Here is a 24245-nt window from a genome sequence, read left to right on the forward strand (position 1 = left end):
AAAAAAAAAAAAAAAAAAAAAAAAAAAAAAAAAGCTTATTCTGTCTGAGAAAATACTTTCAGCAGGTTGCACTTGCACACCAATTCATTCCAAATTGAGCAGCGAGTCATCCATAATAAAATAAAACTGTGCTAAAACAAAATTTTGTAACTATTTCACTTCTTTTTTGCAATTATGTGCACATGCTTTGCAACTTTTTCAAAATGGATGGAAAACTTTTATGTTGGCTGGTGACAACTTTTCAAGTAACTTCAGTTATCCACGGTCCACAAAACACGAATGCTGCTGGTTTGCTGGTTTTCTGTTCAACGTAAACAGAAAGGCAGGCTCACCTCGAAGCATCCAATCCTCCAAAACAACAGGAGGAAAGCATCGAGGAGTAATTGTGCAGCAACGTTTCACAACACGGCACCCAAAATATTTCTAAAAATCTTTTAAAATCCCCAAACTGGGCTCGTTTCTTCTTGTTGCCTACAGGCCACCATGTTTAGCAGCAGTAACCGATGCTAGCCGCCAGCAGCAGGGTAGCAAACAGTCTGAACGCCGCTGGGATGAAATAGTAGTGAGCGATTCCACAGCCGTTAAAATCCGGTAAATCCGTGCGGAATTTATCCGTTATTTCGTTAAATTATCCGTTTTCACCATGGAAGGAGGGAAGCAGCAGCGGCGGTAAAGTCTCTCCTCAGTCCCGAACACTTCGGCCGGTCGACTGTTGTCAAGCTAGACAGAATACAAACTTTGACTTCCGGTGAAAAATTTCAAAATAAAATCCCTATCGACAAAGGTCAAGCTAGCCAGAAAAATAGGACTTCCGGTTGCAATTTCCAAAATAAAAAATATATTGCAAGGATTTTGGTAAGAAATGCAGCGTCAAGCAAGGCAGAATTATTTTTATTTATTTATTTATTTATTCGTTCATTCATTCATTCATTCAAAATAAAAGCCTAATTGACAAACACTTGTTGCAGCATTTTGGAGTGATACAAAGCCACAGAATTAAAATAAAAAAAAAGAGTACATTTAAGGAGGAATCTGTAGTAAATTACTTTTTTTTTTCTCCAATATATCCTTTTCACAGCATATATTCTTACCTGTATGGGTCTATGCAAGATGCAACATAATGCACTGTATTTAGGACTACCAAAACATCACAAAGACTCAAACACAAAAATTATACCAGACAACTTGGCAGGATGTCTACTAGCCTGTAAAAGTCTATTTTAAAGCATAGCTGAGGCACAATTATTATTGCCAAAGGCTGGACAATAGCAGTCCTGTTAAATCACTTCTCAAAACTTTACTTTTCTCTAATCTTTGGTATTCACTGATTTTATCCTTGTTTCCCTGTTTATTTTTTATTTAATTTATTCCATTTGTTTTAACCCTTTCGCTGGACCCATTTTCTACTGTTTTACCTCATCTCTTTGATCTGATCTATGTTATTAGTTGTTTTTCTTGTTTGCAAAGCACTGTGTAACTTTGTTTTGAAAAGTGCTTCATAAATTAAGATTTTTTTTTTTTTACCCCAAACCATGGACTATTTCAAACTTTTGAATGTGAAATGATTGTAATACTCCCACTGAGATCCAAAATCTCCTTTTGAAGTTGGACCGGGCCAAGGAAGCAGCATCAAGACAGATACAGATGTTGCAGACAGACAACATACATCAATCACACCATATAAATGAGATGGGAAAGAAAAACATAATGGTAAGACTTAAACATAGCATGCAGCTACTATGGGTCAAAAAACAGTATATGACAGAAAATCATATAGTAATACCGAGGGGGGTCTTACAAAAATACCATAAAGCAGGATAAGGGCATTATAAACTCACTATTGAGTATCACAGACAAGCTGTAAGTTCCTATAGGAACTTGGGGATATTATAGTGAATTCCCACTGGGGACAGGCTCCACATGATGTGAAGCTCTGTGTTTGTCCAGACAACAAACTGTCAGGTCCACAGCGCCCTCCTGAGGTCAGAGTCTCATGCTGCTTGATGTCTGAATTGTTTTCCATGGCCATATTTCCTCTTGCTGGGTAAACATGTCATGAGGGCAGTGGAGACTGATCTGAGGTCAGTTGTATTGGTTTTGTAATATGAGTTATATCTCAGGTGCCACTGGTCTAATTCTGATGAAACTTGAAACTTGATGATGCATCTTGTGATGTGTTCTGGCATTTAATTAAATGACACTGATTGGCCTGATGGGGGCGCTGTAATTAAAGGTTAAAATTTGAGCTCCAACATCAAAAGTCCCATTGACATCAAATTTGTTATACAGCTATTCTTACAAATTACACTGACTGGGCTAATGAGGGCACCGTCATTAAAAGGCAATTTGTTTTAAAACTCAAACATGATATCGGAGACACCGCTAATTTGATTTTGATGAAACTTTAAAGGATGATGCATCTTGGCACCGCGGTCTGATGTTTAGAAAAATGACACAGATTGGCCTAATGAGGGTGCTATAATGTCAAAATTTTAAACTCAAATGTAATATCTCACACTCTACTGGACCGATTTTTACAAAACTTGGAGGGACGATGCATTTCATCACTGGATCTGGTGTTAAAAAACATCTTAATTAAAGGTCTAACTTTGAAAGGCCGTAACAGCCGCACCGCCGGTTTGATTTTGCTGAACCTTGGAGGGACGATGCATCTTGTTGCTGATTGGCCGCAGGACTGCCTGCATCACTGGTGGTGGGGGATGACATTCGCTTTTGCCTCTCTTCTACTTATATGCCTTCAACTCAATTGATCTAGTTTTTGTTGTTGTGGTTTTCATTTTTGTTTCCTATTTCTCAGTCTGTGTGCTTTCACAAACATAAGCTACGAGAATGTGAAGAAATCAGACGTCAGCTTTAAAAGAGTTTTTTTTTTTCTTTTCAGAAAGCTTCCTCTCTCCAGATAAAGGGCTACAGTTCAAACCAGGCTCAGCATCTGTTTCAAAGACTGGAGAGACTCAATAAGATAACTCAGATAACTCAAGGACAAGGTCTCATTTCTAATGCAAATAGAAACAGTGCCTCTGTGTCAAAAGTAAGGACAGCAGCTGTGAGGGGAACATCCTCATCATCAGTCTGAGTTGGTCTGATTCCCATGACTGATCTGTTAATCCATAACTTGAATCAAATTTTGTTTGGCATGTCGACCTGAAAAGCTCCACCAGATGCATTTCACCTCATTTCAACTCCAGTCACTTCGTCCTGGCCTGCTTGTTTGCCCAAGAGGAACCGCGGCAGCCCGACGGCGGGCGGGGTGCTCCTGATGCCTTCCAGTGCTGTCGGGAAATATCACAATTAATTACGACTTGAGCGCAAAAAAAAAGGAGACCCTATTGAAAAAACAGTGGTAAACAGACATTTGCCGACATTCAACGTTTAGGGGGCGCAGAGTATATCAGCTAATTATCCACTTAGCAGCTAAAAAATTATGGTAAAATATGTATGATAGTAGGCTATTATATGTTATTGTCAGGCATTGCAAATGATTAGGCTATTTTTGTATGATTCTATTTTCACTCTTTCTTTGACAGATTGGGTTTTAATATTTTAGTGAAAACATCAATCACATGCCCGATGCTTCATTCTGCCGGTGCAGCAAACTCCACACAGAAAGGCCACCAAAAAGTAGGAGTAGGAGTTTCCCAGCAAACATTTTGATGTTTTGATCGTACTGTTTTGTGAAATAAGGACCTAAATATCTTTCTGATATCAGTTCAAAACAGTTTCCAAAGCTGTTTTAATGAGTTAATATGAAACTCGGCCACCTCCTGCATGTCAAAGTCTCGGTTACTTAAGGAACATTTGAAAGCAGCAAAAGACCCAACAGACTGTTTTGACTAAAACTGGTGACCAGTGTTCTTTAGACACAAGGACTCAGCTATTTATCTCTGTTATATTGTTTTCACCCTCTATTCTTATCTTCTTTTTCCTTTCTTTTTTATAAATAGCCTATATGATGCCTTCTTGTTTGAGCTTGAGCATGGTGTTTAGGCTACTTATATTTGATTGCCAAAGCACTTTGCAAACTCTATTTTAAAAAGCGCTACACGTTTACTATCAGGACTTAATGGATAAAGTTAATCATTGTCAGAGTCTAGGGCAGTGGTTCTCAACGTGCGGTCCGGGGCCAACAGGGGTCCTTGAGGGCATTCCAGGGGGTCCCCAGCAAATTGATGAATTGTTAAACTTCATTATCGATGTATTGTATCAGGGCGTCATTGTAAAAGAAGGCATCCGCTCTCAGTTGACCACCTTGAATAAATAAAGGTAAATACAATTATTTCATTTACAAGAACAATTAGAGAATGTAGAAGAATGACTATTTTGATCATAGTTTCACTGTTATCTCTCTACCTACAAAACAGACAGTCATGGAATTCTGGACAAAATCAGATCTAACAATAAAAATATTCTCAGATTTGGGTCTGAGAGACAAAATCTCATCAAATGGGGGTCCGTGGCTCTAATGTGGACTAAATTAGGGGTCCTTGATATGAAAAAGGTTGAGAACCACTGGTCTAGGGTTTTGCTTTCTCCACCCTAAAGCACTCGAATACTTCCGACTTGAGTATCTCGGAATTGACAGTTTACGAGCAGCACCTGAACGCAGCGTTTTTCTCTTGCGCGTTTTATTAGACGAAAACAACCGGAGAGAGCTGGTCACATGCAGGCTGTCCAGCCTGGAGAGCGCACACACACACACTCACACTCACACACACACACAGCAGCGGCAGCAGAAGAAGAAGAAGAAGAAGAAGAAGAAGAAGAAGGAAGCGGCAGTCAAGTCACAACACTGTCGGCGTCCAGGAAGAAGTGTTTCCCGGGGGAGAGAGACGCCCCGGTCCCGGTAGCAGTCGCCGAGCAGCGCGGTCCACACATGGTTCTCCTCCGGCACATCTCCATCGCCCTGACCGCCGCGGTGGCTGCGCTCGGCTCCGCGCTCTTCATCGCCTTGAATTACTTCTACAAGAGGCGGGTATGGTCCCCCGAGGCGGAATACTGCACGATCAACGAGGTGAGACGCGGCGTGTTTTCTGTTTTTTTTTGTTTTTTTTTTTTTTCTTCCCTCAAGTGTTCAAGTTGGACGAGCAGCTCAGATCTTCAGTGTCTAGACACGCAGCAGATCATGAGACTGTTTTTACACCTGGCTGACTGACTGAGGAGGTTTAGAACAGTCAGGAGATTACTGATGAATTATGATGATGATGGTGATGATGATGATGATGATGATGATGAAGAAGAATAAGGTGATAATGGTGGTGATGATGGTGGTAATGATGAAGAAGATGATAATGGTGGTGATGATGTTGATGAAGAAGAAGATGATGATGATGGTGGTGGTGATGATTAAGGAAAAGATTTAGCAATGGGGGTGATGAAGAAGAAGAAGAAGATGGTAATGGTGATGATGATGGTGATGAAGAAGAAGATGATGGTTGCGATGATGTTGATGATGATGATGTTTGGGATGATAGTGGGGATGATGAAGATGATGATAATGATGGTGGTGATGATGATAAAAAAAGATGTAATATAATGACGACGGTGGTGATGAAGAAGACGGTGATGATGCGGATGATCATAATGTTGATAAAAAAGAAGACTGTGATGATGATGGAGAGGATGAAGATGATTATGATGTTGATGAAAAAGAAGATTATGATGATGATGGAGAGGATGAGGATGACAATGAAGATGATGGTGATGGTGATGATGATAAAATGGTTTTCCAGAACCTGCAAAAGATTTGTAATTTCCATTTCTAAATAATAGCGATAATACGACGATGCGGAACAGTTCCATCAGAAGATTAGATTGGATTTTAGTGTCCAGATCAGAAACAAAACAAAACAGAAAAATCAAGCTGCCTTAATGAACGATTAACGCAGCAGCAGCAGCAGCAGCAGCAGCAGCAGCACCGCAGCCTGGATCTCTCAATACAATCCATCTGCATGTGTCTAATCTTGTTTCCCTGATTCAATCAGCAGCAGTCTGTAATGGGCTTAGCCTGCTTTATCTTGTTCAGCCTGTCTTTAGAGGATAATGTTGTCTGTCTGCTGCTGGCTCGCTGCAACACCGACTGAAACACTTTCAGCCTGGGAGACAAATCACAACTGTCTTCCGTCTTGAAACGCAGGAATTTTAAACCGTTTTTTTTACCCGGAGAAGTTGACTAACAACGTGTTTATTTCCAAGTGGCAGGGCTACACATGCTTACATCACATTTACATCCTAGGCGTTGGTGATTCCTTTACCCAGAGTGGCAATCATTTTAACAGTAGAATAAGCTTCAGCTCTTATATCAGCATTACAAGCAGCCAGCAGCAAGGCGGTCAAAGGTCAGAGCCACAGAGCCGAGACGACATTCCTGTGACAGAGGTGCTAGAGCGGTGATACTCAACCTTTTTCATATCAAGGACCCCCAATTTAGCAGGGCAGGCAAACCAATTTCTCCACCCACAGGAGCAGGAGAGAGACCAGAATGCAATGCAGCATCAAGACAGGTTCAGACTCTCACTTTTTCTAGTCTGGAATAACCTTTCGCTCTCTTGCTCTTACTGTGCTATTGCTCATCGTTATCGCTCCCTTCACCCACCAACAACTGAATGCAACAAGTTCCCGCTCGTTCCCCTGGGGGGTTGTTGAAAGGGGAGAATGTGGGGAAATGTAGGAAATCACCAAGTGAAGTTGATGTAGCGAGGCAGATTGAGGGGAAAGTGGGCACAACGAAAAGGAAACAAAAAAATACAACACTTCATCACAAAATAACTCCTGGAGCGCATTGAACCTCACAGACTGAAGATATCTGACAGAGTATCTGAAGGTGGATTTTCCCTTTAAACCCTCTGAGCAGCTCCGCCGGAGGATCTGGAGGTTCAGTGTGTTGCTGAAGGGCACCTTGCAGGTAGATCCAACATCCAACTACTCTGATTCTCCCAGCTGGTCTTCTTTCCCACATAAAATATCCCACCAGGCTTTGATATCCAGCGCCGCAGACTAACTGGCTTTAGCGCTTTGGCTTGACGGCGACAGCAGGGTGTCGGGGTGACGCAGGTTCGAAGCCCCCCCCCCCCCCCCCCCCCGTGTGTCGGCACGCCTTTCCGCCCCGCTGGAGTGTCCTTGAGCAAGATGTTAAATCCCTGTGTGATCCAGCAGTCCCTGTGCAGAGGGCAAGCAAAAGGAGAATTTCCTTCTGCGGATCAATACAGTATCGCTTTATTATTTCATGAGAAACATCTGAATAGCGTTTACGATAAAAAAATGTCCACGTGTAAAAAGGTGTCTGAACTGACAAAGAGTGCATGAGATAAATGGCTAGTGCATTGGCATAACATGGAAATAAAGTGGAAAAAAATAAGTGCCGGTACTCCTCTTTATTGACATGTTGGCGTGTGTATCGGCCAGTATCAGCAAATCATTAAGTATTACATTTTGAATTTCTACAGTGAATTAAAGATACTAGGAGATATTGCTGATGTTCAAAACATAAATTAATTTCATCAAGGAGGCAACCATTTCAATTATTAGAGTCAAAAATAATTGACCATCTATACTAGCTTTGGTGTGTGGTGCAATGAAGTCATCAGGCCTGCAATGGAGAACTTATACTATTGGCTGGGGGGCGATGAAGACAAGGAGACTCCACATCTATCCGAGGAGACATGTGGTCTCTTGCTATTAAACTGGCACTCCATGTTCCCGATGGACTCACACAACACACACAGACACGGATAGGAGAGGGAGTTAGACAGAAAAAAAAATAAAAGAGTAATTATGCAGGTGGCAATGAATTCAGTCAAGAGATATACTGCTGTGTTAGATTAACCAAATAGGCTATTCTAAAGAAACAGCACACAGGTTATATTATCTGATTGAATATTTGATGGTAGCATAAATTCAGCAAGCACTAGACATTTTTGGGAGGACAAACACTGTTATTCATTTATTGTCAGGTTCTTTGACTGCTGTTTCATCAGCGTCTCTCTCCTTTAAAGATTTACATGTTAGGAAAGTTTGTCCACCGCCCAGAGAGTTCACTTGATGGCAGTTTCATAAAGTACCGAACCGTTGATCAGCCGTTCCATAAGGACATTGCGCCAGACTGCATTTAAAACTCTGGCAAATTTGTGTTGGCGTACTAACTGGCAAACGTAGGCTACATATCCTGAAAATACACACTTTTTCTTTATTTTTACTATTTTCCACATTTTAGAATAATAGTAAAGACATCAAAACTATGAAATAACACAAATGGAATTATGCAGTGACCAAAAAAGTGTTAAACAAATCAAAACTATCTTATATTTTAGATTCTTTAAAGTAGTCGCCCTTTGCCTTGATGGAAAGGCAAAAGGCTTTGGAAAGAAATTCATACATAGGATCAACTTCACTATTTATATTTGTCTAAGAAACTAATTTCAAGCATTTAAGCCTTTAGATCAAAATGGCTTTAAGAGAATGAAAAACATCCAAACTTTTGAACTTTTAAAAAAAACACAGTATGGAATGTTTGGACTGGTAAAAATGGATTAGATTCGATTAGATTCTAAAAAAAAAAATCTCCACGTAATGTTGGAACAGGGCAAGATCCAGTCAGACGTCTGAAGGAAAGGAGGGGAAGTATGCAGGAGTTGACCACAAGCCCAAAGTCCACACTGATACGTTAAGCCTCGAGAAGAGGGAAAACTCTCTCTCTCCACAGAGGAGAGACAGAGAGAGGCTCTAAACACTGTGGGGGTTCGGGGTTTGGTTCCCACACTTCTGTGCTTTATTTTGTAATTTCTAACGTTTCCAGTTAAAAGAATTTATTTATTTAAAAGGATCCCCATTAGCTGATGCCCATGGGACCAGCTAGTCTTCCTGCGGGTCCCGAATCCAGTACATCTTATTCATCATGTACATATACAACATCACATTTGTGTTACGTTAATGTTCATCACATGTGCACCTCTAATTGTGTTACATTAAGAAAGTGGTCATTCAAATTTTCTCAAACATTCATTTGTGACTCTGCTTACCCAATGAGTAGAAGGTGGGGTGAGGATGAATTAGTCTCAGAATTAGTCTCAGAATTAGTCTCATGAATTAGTCTCATGAATTAGTCTCAGAGTTAGTCTCATGAATTACTCTCATGAATTAGTCTCAGGAGCCATCACCAGGGAACAAGAACAAGACGCTATACATGACCAACACTGGACTATTGATCAGCTGCTTAAGTAACGCATTCTTCAATGGTATTTAAATGAGGACTTGCTATTAGATTGACGCATATAAATGGGGCAGCTATTCCAATGATTGATGGCACGATAAATGACTGTCTTTTTTAAGGCATTTGATTTTGGGCAAGGTAACATGATTTGGCCATCACCTGCTGTTACTACATTTGATAATGTGACTGTGTAAGAACTCGGGTTTAGTGGAATAAATGTTATTGCTGAAGAATGTGACTGTGCTTAAGGCAAGCCTTTTCTCTCCTGGTAACCGTAAGAGTTTACGATGCGTGCTGTCTGTGTTCGTTCTTATGGGGCAGTGTAAGACTAGTCTAGCAGCTCTGTTCTGGGCAATTTGTAGTTTCCTCAGTACACTTTTTGATGCAGATGACCATACAGGTGAGCAATATTCCAGGTGGCTTAAAATGAAAGATTTAACTACTTGCCCCAGAATGTGTGCTGGAACATAAGGAAGGCATTTTCTTGCCATAGAGATGCCGTTGCCCATTTTCCTAACAGTCGTGTCAATGTGTTCTACCCATGACAGTCGACTATCTGTTATTACACCCAGTAATTTAACCTTATCCGCCTGTTGTATAGGTTCACCAGACAAGTACAGACTCAGTGTAGGCATAGATGACAGTTTATGACTAGATCCCAGAATAATGGATTTGGTCTTTGAGATGTTTAGTACCAACTTATTTAGTTTTATCCAATCAAAGACCAAATTTAACTCGAAAGATACAACTTTTTTCTAGCTCTCCACTAGTATTTGCTGCATAATACAGTGTAGAATCGTCGGCGTACATTTGTATACTTCTACTTTCGCAAAACAGATGGCAGAGTCATTTGTAAAGATGGAGTACAGGAGTGGTCCAAGACAGCTACCCTGCGACAGGCCACAGTCTAGCCCTTTACAGTTAGACACGCTGCCATTGTAATACACCCTTTGTGTTCTGCATGAAAGGTAACTCTTCATAAATGAGATGGCGTTTAGGTCTAAATCCATAGCATTTTAGTTTACCAATTAAAAGATCATGATCTATAACATCAAATGCCAGTAACACTGCACCTGTCATCTTAGAGTTATCCCTCTCCTTTAACCAGTCGACAAGTGGAGTAGTCGTGTTGAAATCTTGTATTTAAACCATTACAGTCAAAGTAATCTTGTATTTGCGAATGGACTATTCTCTCTATCAGTTTACTGAGTACTGGGAGAATAGTGATGGGTCTGCTGTTCTGCCCAGTAAATGTTAATCTGCCATCTTTAGGTAAGGGAATTATTTTGCCCTTTCTTTCCAGATACTAGGAAATATACCATCCATTAGACATTTATTTAATATATGAGATATGGGACCAGAAATGTAGTCAGCTGTGAGACAAAGTACCTTACTGTCCCACTGAGCCATGTTCAGGAAGGGCCTTCAACAACTTCCTTACTTCACTCTCGTCCACACTGTTAAATTGAAATGTACAACTTTTACTAAGCATTATATTGTTTCTTGTAAGTTCAAGAGTATTGGAATCAATGCTGCCCATATTCTGCCTTAGTGCATTGACCCTGTTTACAAAAAAATCATTAAAATAATTGGCTATATCAAATGGTTTGGTTAAAAACCTGCCATCCGATTCCACAAAAGAAGGGCTTCCGGTTTCCTTTCTCCCCATTATTTCATTTAAGGTTCTCCAGAGTTCTCTACCATCTTGTTTTTTACGGCATTTATTCTTTTTTTTTATAATATTCCTTTGTCATTCTTTTATTCAGTTTTGTCACTTGGTTTCTCAATTGACAATATTTTGGTCTGTCGTCCACAGAGCCTGACTTTGCTAATGTAGATTTGGCTTCATCTCTCTTTTTCATGAGGTCTTTTAAAGACTCATTCAACCATGGAGCCGGTCTGGATTTGGCAGTACACTTCTTCATGGGAGCATGTTTGTCAACAATCCTCATAAAGATGTTCATAAAAAGAAGCCTCTGGGTCCTGAGTAGCATACACATCAACCCAGTTTATATTTCTGACATCTTCCAAAGAATCTAGTTTGAACTCTGTCCTCTCTCACGTGGAAAAGATCACAGCTAACAACGTTCTCTTTTCTAAAAAGTCACTCAGTAACTTTTACTCTGAGGACATTTTAAATGTTTACATTCTTATACCAGTACTTTTACTTCTACTTAAGTAGAATATCAGCAAAGTAACAGTACTTCTACTTGAGTAAATGCTAAAAATGAAGTACTGTACTCCCAATGCATTCACCAAAAGGCTTTTTTTTTTTACATCCTCTGCATTTATTCAGCAGTGATCAATGATTAACCCTACTGCCATAAAAAAATCAAAATATCATCACTTGGCTTCCTCCATAAACAATTATAGGGCAATTACAGTGCAGTTTTTATATATCATCTCATAAATATATATATATAAATAGATATACATTTTCCTTGCTTAATTTGCACACAATGTAAATGTTGCAGTTTCTACTTCTGCGTTTTTGCACACTTTAGCACTTTATTTTGTTGTAAGGACTCTATTATATGGAATTATAATAATAATAACCTTTATTTGTATAGCACCTTTCATACACAACATGCAGCTCAAAGTGCTTTACATCAATAAAAGGCAGATAAAAGACAGATAAAAAGATAAAATTCATATAAAAGAACAAGCAAGATGCATTGCATTAAAAGAATCAAGAATTGTCTTTATTTGTACTGCAGTACGTGGCATTGTGTTCTTATTGTTTTTATTGTGCCTTGCTGCAAAATGAATTTCCCCTTGTGGGACAATAAAGAACTGAACTGAACTAAATATTGAAATAAGAGTCCTTGGAACTGATCCTTGGAGTGGGATTTTGAAAACAACTAAATTCGTCGTTCGGCCTTGCCCATCGACAAAGCGAAGCGAAGGAGGACATTTTCAATCGGCGAGCAAAACCTGATGCAACAATCCCTTCACATCCCTCTCTCCCTGTTAAAGGGCTGATATGAATTGCTAATTAACCTCCAAAGGACGGCGGCTGCACTTGTGCACATGGTATGAATGAAGACTAACCTTGTGTGACTTTTAAAAGGAGATGACTGACATGCGGAGGATCTCAGAAGGATTGCGGCGCCCCGGTGTTTCACAAGCGTAAAGTGCTCACACAGAATATTTACAACACTGCAGGTTTGAATGTGGCTCATCATGACCTTTGTTGTATGTCAGTGTCTTTCTCTCCAGTCGTCCCTGGGAATCTCACCTTTGTACCATCGAATAAAGCTGTGATGCCAAAGAAAAGGGATGAGGGCTTTTGTTGATGCAAAATCTCTTGCAGCTGAGGAGGTTTTTTTTTTTATCACTGGAGGATTTGTTGTTTTTTTTATCACTGATCAGTATTCCTGAACATTATGAGATACCTTTTGTACACCAAGAGTCCATTTCCCAAGTCCGTAATACATGCAGTTTGGATTATCCAGTCTGTAAAAGTGTCAGCCAAGAACTTAAGGTGCATACTAACCTTTAAGAAGTACCAGGATTTGGGTACATTTTGTACAATCAATCATTTTGTATCACTATTTTCATATGATTGGACATCTCATGTTGGAATTAGACTCCTAGAATGAATGGAATGTATTTTCTGTGTGTTAATGTGTGTGTGAGTGCATGTTAATTTTTTTTTTATACACCTGTGTAATGTGTGTACATGTCTCAAGGATGTGATCACCCAAAAACACACAAAAATAGCAAGCAAAGGGGAGGGAAATCAGACACACACACACACACACACACACCCAACTACCCAACCCAACAGAAATATTGCCTGGGCACCGGGTCTGATCTTTGCACTCCTTACCATTGATTGCTTGTAGTTTTAGAGATAACGCTTATCCTACCATTAGCTAAATGTAAAATGTAAAAATCTATCTTGTGTATAGAGGCTTTGCAGTTGTGCTAACAGGCTCCACCAACCATCATGGAGGTCCAGTGGAGAATTGGCTGTGTGCAAATAATGTCTAAATATATAACAACTACTAGAGGTACCTGAAAAAGATTGTCGGGGTGTGGCTGTAGGTTCTTTCAATAATGTTATCAGTAAAAGTTAATAGTCTGATAAGATAGATTTGGTTCTAAATTTAGGTTACTGTGACACAGGAAACTGTTTAGTCCAAGCCCCTCTGATGCTAGTCACTACTCCATTTGAAGCACAAGTTGTAGCTAGAAAAGAGTCAGCTGAGTTAACCTTAACACTTCATTTGCCACTGATACATCTTATCAATTTAGTGTTTAGATAATGTCAGCTTGTTAGCTAGCTAACCATATCTGCTCAGCTAACTATCACTGTCCTGCTGTTAACACATTTAATTTGCACACTAACGTATCTATATAGTAGAAGCTAGTGTTAGCAGTGGCTAGTAGTTTCATGTTAACATTAACATCAGTTGCTTTGCTAAATTAGCTCGTTAGATAGCTAGCTAACTGTGTTAAATTCAGGTCCTAGTCAAAACAGCATATCTGTTGAATTCAGTTGAGACTCTATAGTCGTTCGTTGAGAAATGTAACCAGATGTTCTGCCCAAGAGCCGAGGACCTCCAATATGGCCGACAGTTTGTGTTACATCACCTGAAAGTCCTCTGTTAATTCCAAATACTGTTTGTCCCAAAACCAATGTGTTCTGATTCAACAGTATGTCAGCGTGGTCAATGCAATGTGTCGTAGCATCAAACTATGCACCCTATCCCTGCTACCCCTCTTAAAACTGAGCAAATAACCCAATTTAAACATTAATGAATGAACAGGAATTCTTCCATTTTTGCCCACAGTTTACATTTCTGATATTTCTGGAGATCTAACTGTACCTCTCTGTTGTCCGGCTGCAGGAGGAGGAGGAGCGGGGGAAGCGTCAGGTCCTGGTCCTCGGTCTGGACGGGGCCGGGAAGAGCAGCATGCTGCAGGGCCTGGCGCCCGGCGAGCCGGCGGGGAGGAGGGGCCGCTGCCGGCCCACCCGCGGCTTCAACTTCATGAGCCTCAACGCCCCCGCCTGCCAGCTCGACTTCCTTGAGAGTAAGACTCCTTTAATCATTCCAAATCAAACGCCGCCGACTCTTTGTGGAGTCCTGAAGCCATTTATGTTTTATCAGATAGCATACAGTGGAGACTGGTCGGAAAGATGAGATGTTAGCTGATTATCTGCCAACTGCAACCACTATGTTAGTACAATCTGAGGGCAATCCAAGAATATTTCGTGGTTTATTTGGAGTTTGGAATATTTACTCTTTTAGTTCAGTTGGTTTGGGTAAGAACAATGGCATTTGAAGTCGGGTGACATCAATAACTGCTCGTAGACACCTAGAAATAATAATAATAATAATAATAATAATAATAATAATAACCTTTATTTGTACACCTTTCATACACAACATGCAGCTCAAAGTGCTTTATATCAATAAAAGGCAGATAAAAGACATAAAAAAATAAAATTCATATAAAAGAACAAGCGAAATGCATTGCATTAAAAGAATCAAATCAAGTAAAATAGAAAGATAAAAGAACACAACAAATACTCCCACTTTTAGATGCACATTGTGAGTGAACCCATATGTTTTTCTTTAATTTTCTTTTCCCCTGTCCTTTCTGATTCTACTCTTGATCTGATATTAACGTCAGATCTCACTGCCTCAGGCGGACGAGGATCATAGATTCTCCTCTTGGTCAAAAACCTCACCATCCACAGATGGATGAGGATCATACAGGGTAAAGCTCTGCCCCCCCCCCCCCCCCCCCCCCCCCCCCCCCACATATAGTGTTCACTCGTGCGAGTAAGCATTACCCGGACAAGACCAATGAAAATTCGTACTTGCCCGTGTCAGCTCTGTTGGGATCCAGAACAGAAACAGTTCAAATGAAGGCTATTTAAAAGCTAAGCTGAAAAGATAAGTTTTAAGCAGTCGTTTGAAAATGCTTACAGAGCCCGCCTCTCTAATATTCTTTGGCAGGGTGTTCCACAGTTTAGGAGCAGAGTTAAAAAAGGCTGCATCCCCAATCTTCTTCTGAGTGGGGTTTTGTACTTCTAACAAACCGGCAGTAGAAGACCTGAGGGCTCTTGATGGAATGTAGAACAGCAGGGATTCTGTAATGTAGGCTGGTCCTAAGCCATTGAGAGCTTTGTATACAAGTAAAAGAACTTTAAAATCAATTTTAAAGGACACTGGGAGCCAGTGCAATGCAGCTAAAACCGGAGTGATATGCTCTCGCTTCCTTGTTTTTGTTAAAAGTCTAGCTGCAGAGTTTTGGATAAGCTGAAGCCTCTCTTTAGGACTTTTTTGGGAGGCTGGTAAAAAGGGTGTTGCATTAGTCCAGTCTACTTGTAAAAATAAGAGAACTGCAGTGTGGTTTGTTGAGAGTGAGAATGTAATCCAAACTAAATACAGGAAATAACCCCAAAACGCAAGGGTTTGTGGGTATAAGGTGACAGATGTTGATATCTGATAGCCAGCAGTTCCTCATGCTTAGAAAGAAGGCAAACCGCAGTCTGGACTGATGCTCACATTCAGCTACTTCTTCATGTGTTCTTACCTGGTAGGAACACCAGAGAAGAAGAGACAGACAAGTCCATCATACACAGCTTGCTTCGTGATGCTTGACAGGTCACCAAAACTCTCCAGTAAAAAGCTACTTTGAGACATGTGACTTTTGTTTACAAGCCCTGATTCGCTTGTAATTGGACAGCGTGAACCAAATCCAAAAATGCAACAAAGTCAACTTTTCCATCATGTTTCAGACCAAAGAAAACAAACTGTGTAACCATGCATACACACAACCAGCAACTTGAGAAGGAAGTCAGCAGAAGTCCATTCACTTTCTACCACCAGGTCGATTCGGGTTTCCGCACTACTTCATTTGTCAGTGCAGCAAGGTTGGCTGCAGCTGAACTTTTGGGCACATCGCCCATCAGCTGCAAATCACAAGCTAACATTGTAAATCTCTCCCTCAGTGATTTTATCCCCGTCCTTGTAGCAAGCAGTATCTGTTTAATTTGCACAGTGATAAAACATAGAAAACATAAAACACAGTGAGAACATCCAACGATAAAAACACAATTGATAACACAATGGATAACAATTGAATTGGTGTCCAAATCACAGAAACCCACATGGTGGAAAAAGGGTAGAACACCAACAAACACAACACAAGCACAAGAAGACAAGTAAGGGGAATAAAATGATTTAAAATAGTCCTGATGCAGGAAATGAAATCATGCAGGAAGTGATAATGTGGTAGTGAGTTGGAGGGTGTGAAAGAAAGTTAAATTGCTCAGTCACTGAGGAGAAACTTCCATCGGTTTCGTTCAGCATCAGTGTATCACCGACCTTGAAACTTAAAGGATAAGGCTGGTGTTTTTTAATGCATTGCTTACCGTCAGCAAATCCTATGAAAATAACAAAATCAACAATGCGTTTGCTCTACTCCCGTTACTTTCTGACTTCCCACGTACCGTTTTTTAGCCGTCAACCCGGAAGTCATTGGCTCCAACTGTAAGCTAAAAACCTTTAAATACAGCTCACAAAGACATAGTTTCAATTTTAAAAATCACTAACTGTTACCATGAAAAGTCAGGCTGTTGTAGTTATTACCAAATCAAATTCAAATGGGAACAAATTCGTCATTACGCCGGGGACTATTTTCGGTGCTATGGAACTACTTTTCTGAGATGGAAAACGCGTTTACAGCCGGCTTATTAAGTTGTTTGAGGAAAAAGTCTGCGGGCCCGGTGCATCGTGATGATGAAATATGTTGCCCAGAGCAACGGCATGGCTCTGTGACGTGTTTTTAATAGTTTTTTTAATACAATGGAGTTCTATGTCTGCTGGGACATGAGGCTGCATTGGGCACCGGCTACATGGACGAGACTTGTTGGCAAAACAAATTCATTGCTGATTTTGTTATTTTCATAGGATTTATTGACGGTAAGAAATGCATTAAAAAACACCGGCCTTATCCTTTAAAACTGCTGCAGAGAACCTTAGAAATTGCTTCTAGGACTTTTATTTTTTTTCCTGAATGTTAATTTTAGTCAAATTCATGTGGAGCCTGATCGTACGGCGGTGGGTCCAATTATGTTGTGTTGCTATGTACAGAGTGGAGTTGGCTCAGAAAACAAAGTTATTTCCAATGATTGCAACAACACTGCGCCATGCTTTGCAGTCAGTGCACTAAAAATAACACAAGTGACTCGCCACCACTCGTTATTCAGCCAGACACCGCAAGACTGCTGCACTCGACCTCAGAATTAGTTTCTGTGGATGTATTTGAAAGATTGTGTCACCCTCAGTTGCTGATTTATTCATGTTCGAACACTAGAGTTTGGTGAGCATAAAGCATCCTTTTCTCTGCAAGTTTCTGAAAATAAGAGGAACTCAATACTTTAATTGCCAAGTGCAATAATTGTCCCAGTCTTTGTTTTAGTGACATTGATGCAGAGACATATCGATGACTTACACAGAGTTTCAGAGTACACACATAACACACACATGCAGGAACACACACAAAAATGCAGTGCAAAGACACACACCGAATGTTCAAAACATTAGGGACACTTACTCTTTTCATGAAGAACACTGATGGGGTGAATCCAGGTAAAAGCCATTATCCCTTTATTGATCTCCCTTATTAAATCTCTACTGAACACAAAGGAGGAGATGGAGATAAAGAGAAGCAGATGAGATAGAGAAGGATTTTTAAGCTTTGAGACCATTTAGAAATTTGCCCGGTCGGTAATACAGGCATGCATAATGTGCAGTGAAATGCTTACTTACAGGTACTCACAGGTATCCCTGTGTACTCAGCACAGCGTAACTTATCTCAGATATACAGTATAACAGCACCTCCCTCTTGTGTGATATTGCTTAATTGTGCGCAGAAATCTCAGGAGGTCGGACGTCTCTGAGATGCTGGAACCGGCGCGTCTGGCACCAGCGATACCACATTCAAACTCGCCTAAATCATCCATCTTGCCCTTTCTAACATTTAGTAAACGGTAACTGAACCTCTCGAGCCCGTCTGCATGCTTCTACTGGCTCACAGCCACTTCTACTGCTGATTCACCGCCGTTTGCACCGTAAATGGCGAGGTATAGCTAATAAAGTGGCCACTTGGTTGTCTACCTGCAGCTGTAGAGAGGGAGGCTGATCAGGAGGTGAGAAACCACACGGCACTCACCACCGCCGAACATCACGTCCGCTCAGTACACTCTACTCACCACCCCAAGTAAACAGGTGTTTATTTCTGCCACGTTACCTCAGCCAAACCTGCACCGCTGCCCGGTCTCCTAGCAACATGCCCCATTAGGCCCAGTGGTAATGAACACTTGCTGCGCTGCGCGGAAGTCGGAGGCGGTGAGGACTTGAAGTCATACTGGTCGGAGTGTGAATTAACATTCGTCTGCCCGCTGAGCAGGATTACTCATTATTATAGTAGGAGGTCAGTTTGTGCGGATAGTGGGAAAGTAGAAAATAAAGCATTGTTCTATTGAAACTTTCCCCAGAGAGAAGAGAATAACTGAATGAATTTGTCCTGTGACTTTGTAGTTTATACATTTTGTTGATATTCTGTGTGATTTTTGTTTGTCATTGAGGACCATGTTGGGAATAAGTAGTGCTGGGCGATATGGTTGAAAGCAATATCACGATAATCATATATTTTTTGCGATATCGATATATACTATCATGATATGGCTCACTTATGCAAAATCACATGTTAAATAATCAAATGAATGTTCATCCCATTGAACTGAATGCTAACGTTTGATGTAAAAAAAACAGAAATTTTCAAATGATATTCCTACCATACCTCATTTTGTCAGAGTTTTAAAATAAAATTTGCTTGTAATCATCACTTTAAACAGCAGAATTGTGCGTCACGATATCCCAAAATCACCATAACATCACAATATGATTCCACTGAAAGAAGATAAATGATGGACATGCTGTTCTCTGGGTTAGACCACATCTTATGCTGCTTCTTGTCCTTTTAAACCCAAATCAGTCAATCCATCAAACGATCAATCAACTAATCAATCATTCACTCCACAAAATAAGGCAGATGCATGTCATAAGCTGTGTTAACAAGGTGGATGGTATCCCGTCCCGTCAGCCCCCCCCCCTCAGCAGCACCGACTCCTGATGTTTAAAACATGAGGGCCGAAGCGGCGCCCAGTTATTTGATGCTCAGAGCCTCGCTGACATATCATGTCTTGAGGCAACAAGACGTAAAAAATGAATCACACCAATTTTCCTGCGGGGGGGAAATGGAGTGGATATAAATAATGGTTAAGCGCCGTCTCACACTGTTTCATCCCACAGTGGAAACCAGACTGCTGGTTTCATTCGCTCCGGCTCACATCTAAAATTCATGTGCGGGCGATTTGTTTAAAAGGAGGATGGTGAAAATGCCATTTTATTTTATCTATCAATGTATTTGTTCATTTATTTATCCCTTAGATTTATCTGAAACTTGGAAAAAGCGTCACCTGAGTATCCTTCCCTTTCCTCTAGCATCCAGGCGGGGGTTAAGGTTTGGTACAGTTTGTGGATCAATAAAGTCACATTACATCACATCCTGTGTATCGGCGAATGCACTATGTATTCTTACTAGTTCCCATGTATGTGGTAAAACTGATGTTTGGGTTAACAGAGCAGCTTCAGGCCATCAGATTTACTCTGAAGTCTATAATTAGAGGATGTGTTAAATAATTTGTCCTGCCTTTGATATGACACCTTTATTTAAACATGGAAGCCACATTGAGGACGATGTTCTCTTTAAGAAGAGGCCTGTGGCTAGAATATTTAAAACAAAGTTCCATGTCAATATAGACATAATCAATTATCAGTTTATTTGGATATTGGATACAGTAATGTCAGCAAACATAGCTTACAGAATATTACATACATACACAGAAGCACTGCTTATACAAGAATGTATTATACAATGCCTGAATATGTGTTGTCTGTATCTGTATACTATGTATATGTATATGTATATGTGTTGATCATAAAAAGATGTATCTACGTATATCTCCATACATCTCTGTATGGCAGCAGTCCATGTAAACTTATAGAAACTTGTCGATTTATGTAAAAATGCAGCTAAAGATGTTCAGATTTGTTTTTAGGTTGAATTTTCACAATAATACATTTACTTCCTTTAATTTAATTAACCAAAATGTATCACCTGAGAAATAAATGCCATTTTGGGGAAACATTTATTCAAATTACATTGCAGGACCCTGAGGGCATTTTTTGTTTCTTCAGAGTAACCGTGACCTCTGACCTCTGACCTCTGACCTCGCTGTGGCGGTGGGAAAGCAAAAAGAGAATTTCAAGGATCAAACACACATCACAAAAAAGTCTATATTATATAATGATGATTGTGAATGCTTGTGTTTTGTGTGCTGCAGTCGGGGGCGGGGAGGACCTGCGGCGCTACTGGTCGGACTATCTGAGGAAGACTCATGTCCTGGTGTACGTGGTGGATTCCTCCGACAGGCGCCGCCTCCCATTGGCTAAAGCTGAGCTGCACCGCCTGCTGAGGGTCGACCCTCAGCTGCCTGTGGTGGTGCTGGGCAACAAGCAGGTAAACCGGCTGTCATGCTTGTCTCTTCTTAACACATATACATAAAGACAGTGAAGGCCGTTACACGTTTAGCCGTCCGGTACACGTCACGTCCGGTACACGTCCGGTACACGTCACGCCGTTTAGCCGGTGAGCGCTGCTGAACCGTTGTTTTCCAATGGAGAGGAGCAGCGCTCTCTGCTCAAAGTTCAAATCATTTGAACTTTAACCCAGTTTACCGCTGACCAAAGGTGTGACCGAGTCAACTTTGCTCGAGTCCCAAGTCACTCCAAGTATGTATAGCTGCAGCCTGGAGCACCTCCAAATGGGCGGGGCCTTACCTCCAAGTGGGCGTCACCTATTTGGAGGTACTCCGGTGCTGCAGCTATACCCTACACAGTCAGTGTCACGTCAAGTCTCAAGTCTAAATGTAGATTACCAAGTCAAGTCCAAGTCAAGTCCATGTTATTAATGTCAAGTCTCAAGTCTAAATGTAGAACAGCAAGTTAAGTCAGAACAAATCAAGAGTCCAGTATCAATTTAATATCTTAAAGAAAACTAAATATCTAGGACTTTTCAATGCAATATGGTTTTAATAGGATAAAAACTTGGTAAGAGCATCATGAGTTTGATTTCTATAATCAGTTTCAACTTCAATAAATTCAATCATTCCATACAAATTCAGAAAACAGAATTTAAATTCAGTCGTCTGCTGGAACAAATCTCATCACTTTCAATCTGAGTCATTTACACAAACACAAGATCTCAAGTCAAGACTTTAGAAACCTTTTCAAGTCATCAGAGTACAAGTCAGAGTCAAGTCTCAAGTCCTCTCTTCATGCATCAAGTCTCAAGTCATGTGACTCGAGTCCTCATCTCTGCCACTGACCTTTCAAAGCACTTCCAGTGAGATTACAGCTTCATGTCAGGTATGCGTTGATGTCCAAAGGATGGAGGAGAAACTCATCTTGTTAAAAACAAGAAAAGAGAAACTCCTGTTGAGTGAGTCAGAGTTTCAGGAACTGCATGACACAACATTAATTATAAACTCTCCGAATCCACATCAATATTTTAACGCACTTTATACTCATTGCAGCCTTACAATATATAACATCTTTGACATCGTTGACAGTGTTGTCTTTCAGTGCTAGCAGACATTTCGACATTTCCTCCTCAGCTCTTATTGCTTCACCTATACTGTAGCACTTCTCTATTATACATGATCTGTCCAGGGAAGCAGGAATATTTCTTACTCTTACTGTCGGTGTGCTGTAGCTTTGATCCTTTCATTCCCTATACTGTGGGTTGCTTGTGATATTAGCAATCAAGGAGTTTTAAGCTAAATGTTGCCGTCATTGTGAGTTACTTTGGTTAAGATCATGTAAATGTAATATTGCTTCAAAAAAATGCAGCTTGAAAAATGCAAGGACAAGAACAAATCATCATCTGTGCTTATTGCTCTCCCAAAAATATACATATATACTGTATATACAGATATAGTGCAGTTAAAGTCCAGTCAGTTTATACTGTATATCATGATTAAAAATGATTAAAGGATCCAAAGGCCATTGATCAACCACTACAGGTGCTGAAATCAACAGTGAAAACCTGAGGCACTGCGATGGTTTGTATTGGGACAATAAATCGGAAATATAAGATGGGGCCAATCCAGTGTTGAGCCTTCTGGAGGTGTTGTGGGTCCAATTCAATAAACTATCTGCCATGGGAGGAGCAGTTTCGATCACCCTGATGATGATGACACCCGCTCTCACCCACCTCCACTTTTCCTCTAACTGCCAAGCCGGGCTTCTGCATCGGCACTCAGCCTGTTTGAACAGCACAAAGGAGCGGTACATCACATCCTGTGTGTCGGAAAAGAGACGAGGAGCTAACCTTGACTCCAGCATGGGCAGAATGGTTTGTGTGGGAGGGCGCCATTAGCTGCTCTCCGTCTTTGATCTACTTTTGTGTTTTGATCACAACTGAGACAGCCACCTTTTGAAAATATGACTCCCACTCTCCTGTAATTGAGACTGTGTGGAGTGTAATGAAAGATAATGGTTGTCTTACCTTTACTTTACTTACTTTATAAATAAAGCTTTTCAAGATGGAACATTTTCTTGATAACGTCAAATATCCAATAACTTTGAAAAGCACTTTCTTTTTGTCCACAGCATGGATATGAAACGCTTGCTGAAATGAAATTCTTGACGTGTAGATGGATTTGATTTTATTGAAACAGGGAAACTCCCAGGTAGAATAATGTTGTTGTTTTGCCAGGCAGAGCCCTGCATGTTTACACAGAGCTGCATGATACCAAAATACATTTCAGGACAAAAAAAGGACAGAAAATGAACCAAACAAAAACAAAAGAGCAGCAGCAATCAATGGATCTGAAAGCATAAATCAAAAAGTCAACTGGCTTCCATGCAATTATTGCTGAACTGTGAAAAATGAAGTGAGTGTATCTAACTTGATGATTAGTTTTAGAAAGTTTGTGCCATTCTGAAGGCAAAAAGCAGGTAAAGGCAGACTATTTCCAAATTTCCAAATGTAGTTACCTTTAGTCTTGGTGTTGGTGTTGGTTTGGTCTTTAACAAGAGAGGTTAAGTCTAAATTCTAATACTAGTCATAGTGATAAGTGTGATCAATATGCAATTATTTAGTTATTATACGTACTGTATGTGTGCTCTTGGAGTTAAAACATTGGAGTGAGTAAGGGTTATTATAGTTTGGGATTTGACATTATTTTTTATTTTCATATATTTTTTAATTTTTCAGTTTCACTTTAGTTTTAGTTAGTTTTCAGTGTGGGTTTGGTAGTTTAGTGTTGTTTTTCTCGTTTTACAAATTTTTGTAAAGTTTAGCTTTAGTTTGGCTTTTATTCAGTTTTAGTTCTAGTTTTAGCATTTTTGGTAGGATTTTTTTTTTTTTTTAATCTTTTAAAGGTATAATGATAGAAGTTCAGAAAAGGTATGATGATGACGACGCATCCGTTTAACCCCAGGAGTAACTGGACAGCGATCCACTGTCCGCCTCAAAATACCAACTGCAGTGCCAACTCAATCGGGACAATGTCACTCATCAGATTACAGCTAAATGTGGCAATAAAGATAATAAAAAAAAAAATTAGAATTGCTCTCCATCCCCCAAAAAACTGAAACCCTGAAAAAATGGTGGAAGAAGACGTCACTCTCTTTTCCACGATCGAGCCAAACTGAATTTAACCAGTGATTTGTTTTTTTTCTGCTCTTCCCAGGACAAGCCGAACGCTGTGAGCGTGTCGGAGCTGCACGAGGCCTTGTCCCTGGGCTCCGTGGCCGAGGAGCGGAGGCTGTTCCTCATGGCTGCCCAGCTGGGCTCAGAGGGAGCGCTGAGGAACTCCTACCACGGTCTGCAGGCCTTCCAGGACCTGCTGCTGCAGCTCGTCTGA

General features: G+C 40.4%; 1 protein-coding gene across 1 annotated transcript; it reads left to right on the forward strand.

The window, feature by feature from the left end:
• The first annotated feature begins 4788 nt into the window (after nt 1-4788).
• arl10 (ADP-ribosylation factor-like 10) lies at nt 4789-24245 on the forward strand. The gene is made up of 4 exons (XM_071910337.2): nt 4789-5032; nt 14083-14266; nt 20658-20833; nt 24072-24245. Exons 1-4 carry the CDS (start codon nt 4895-4897, stop codon nt 24243-24245), a joined length of 672 nt encoding a protein of 223 aa, XP_071766438.1. The 5' UTR covers nt 4789-4894.

This window comes from Centroberyx gerrardi, chromosome 11 (assembly GCF_048128805.1).
Source record: "Centroberyx gerrardi isolate f3 chromosome 11, fCenGer3.hap1.cur.20231027, whole genome shotgun sequence".
Lineage (NCBI taxonomy): Eukaryota > Metazoa > Chordata > Actinopteri > Beryciformes > Berycidae > Centroberyx > Centroberyx gerrardi.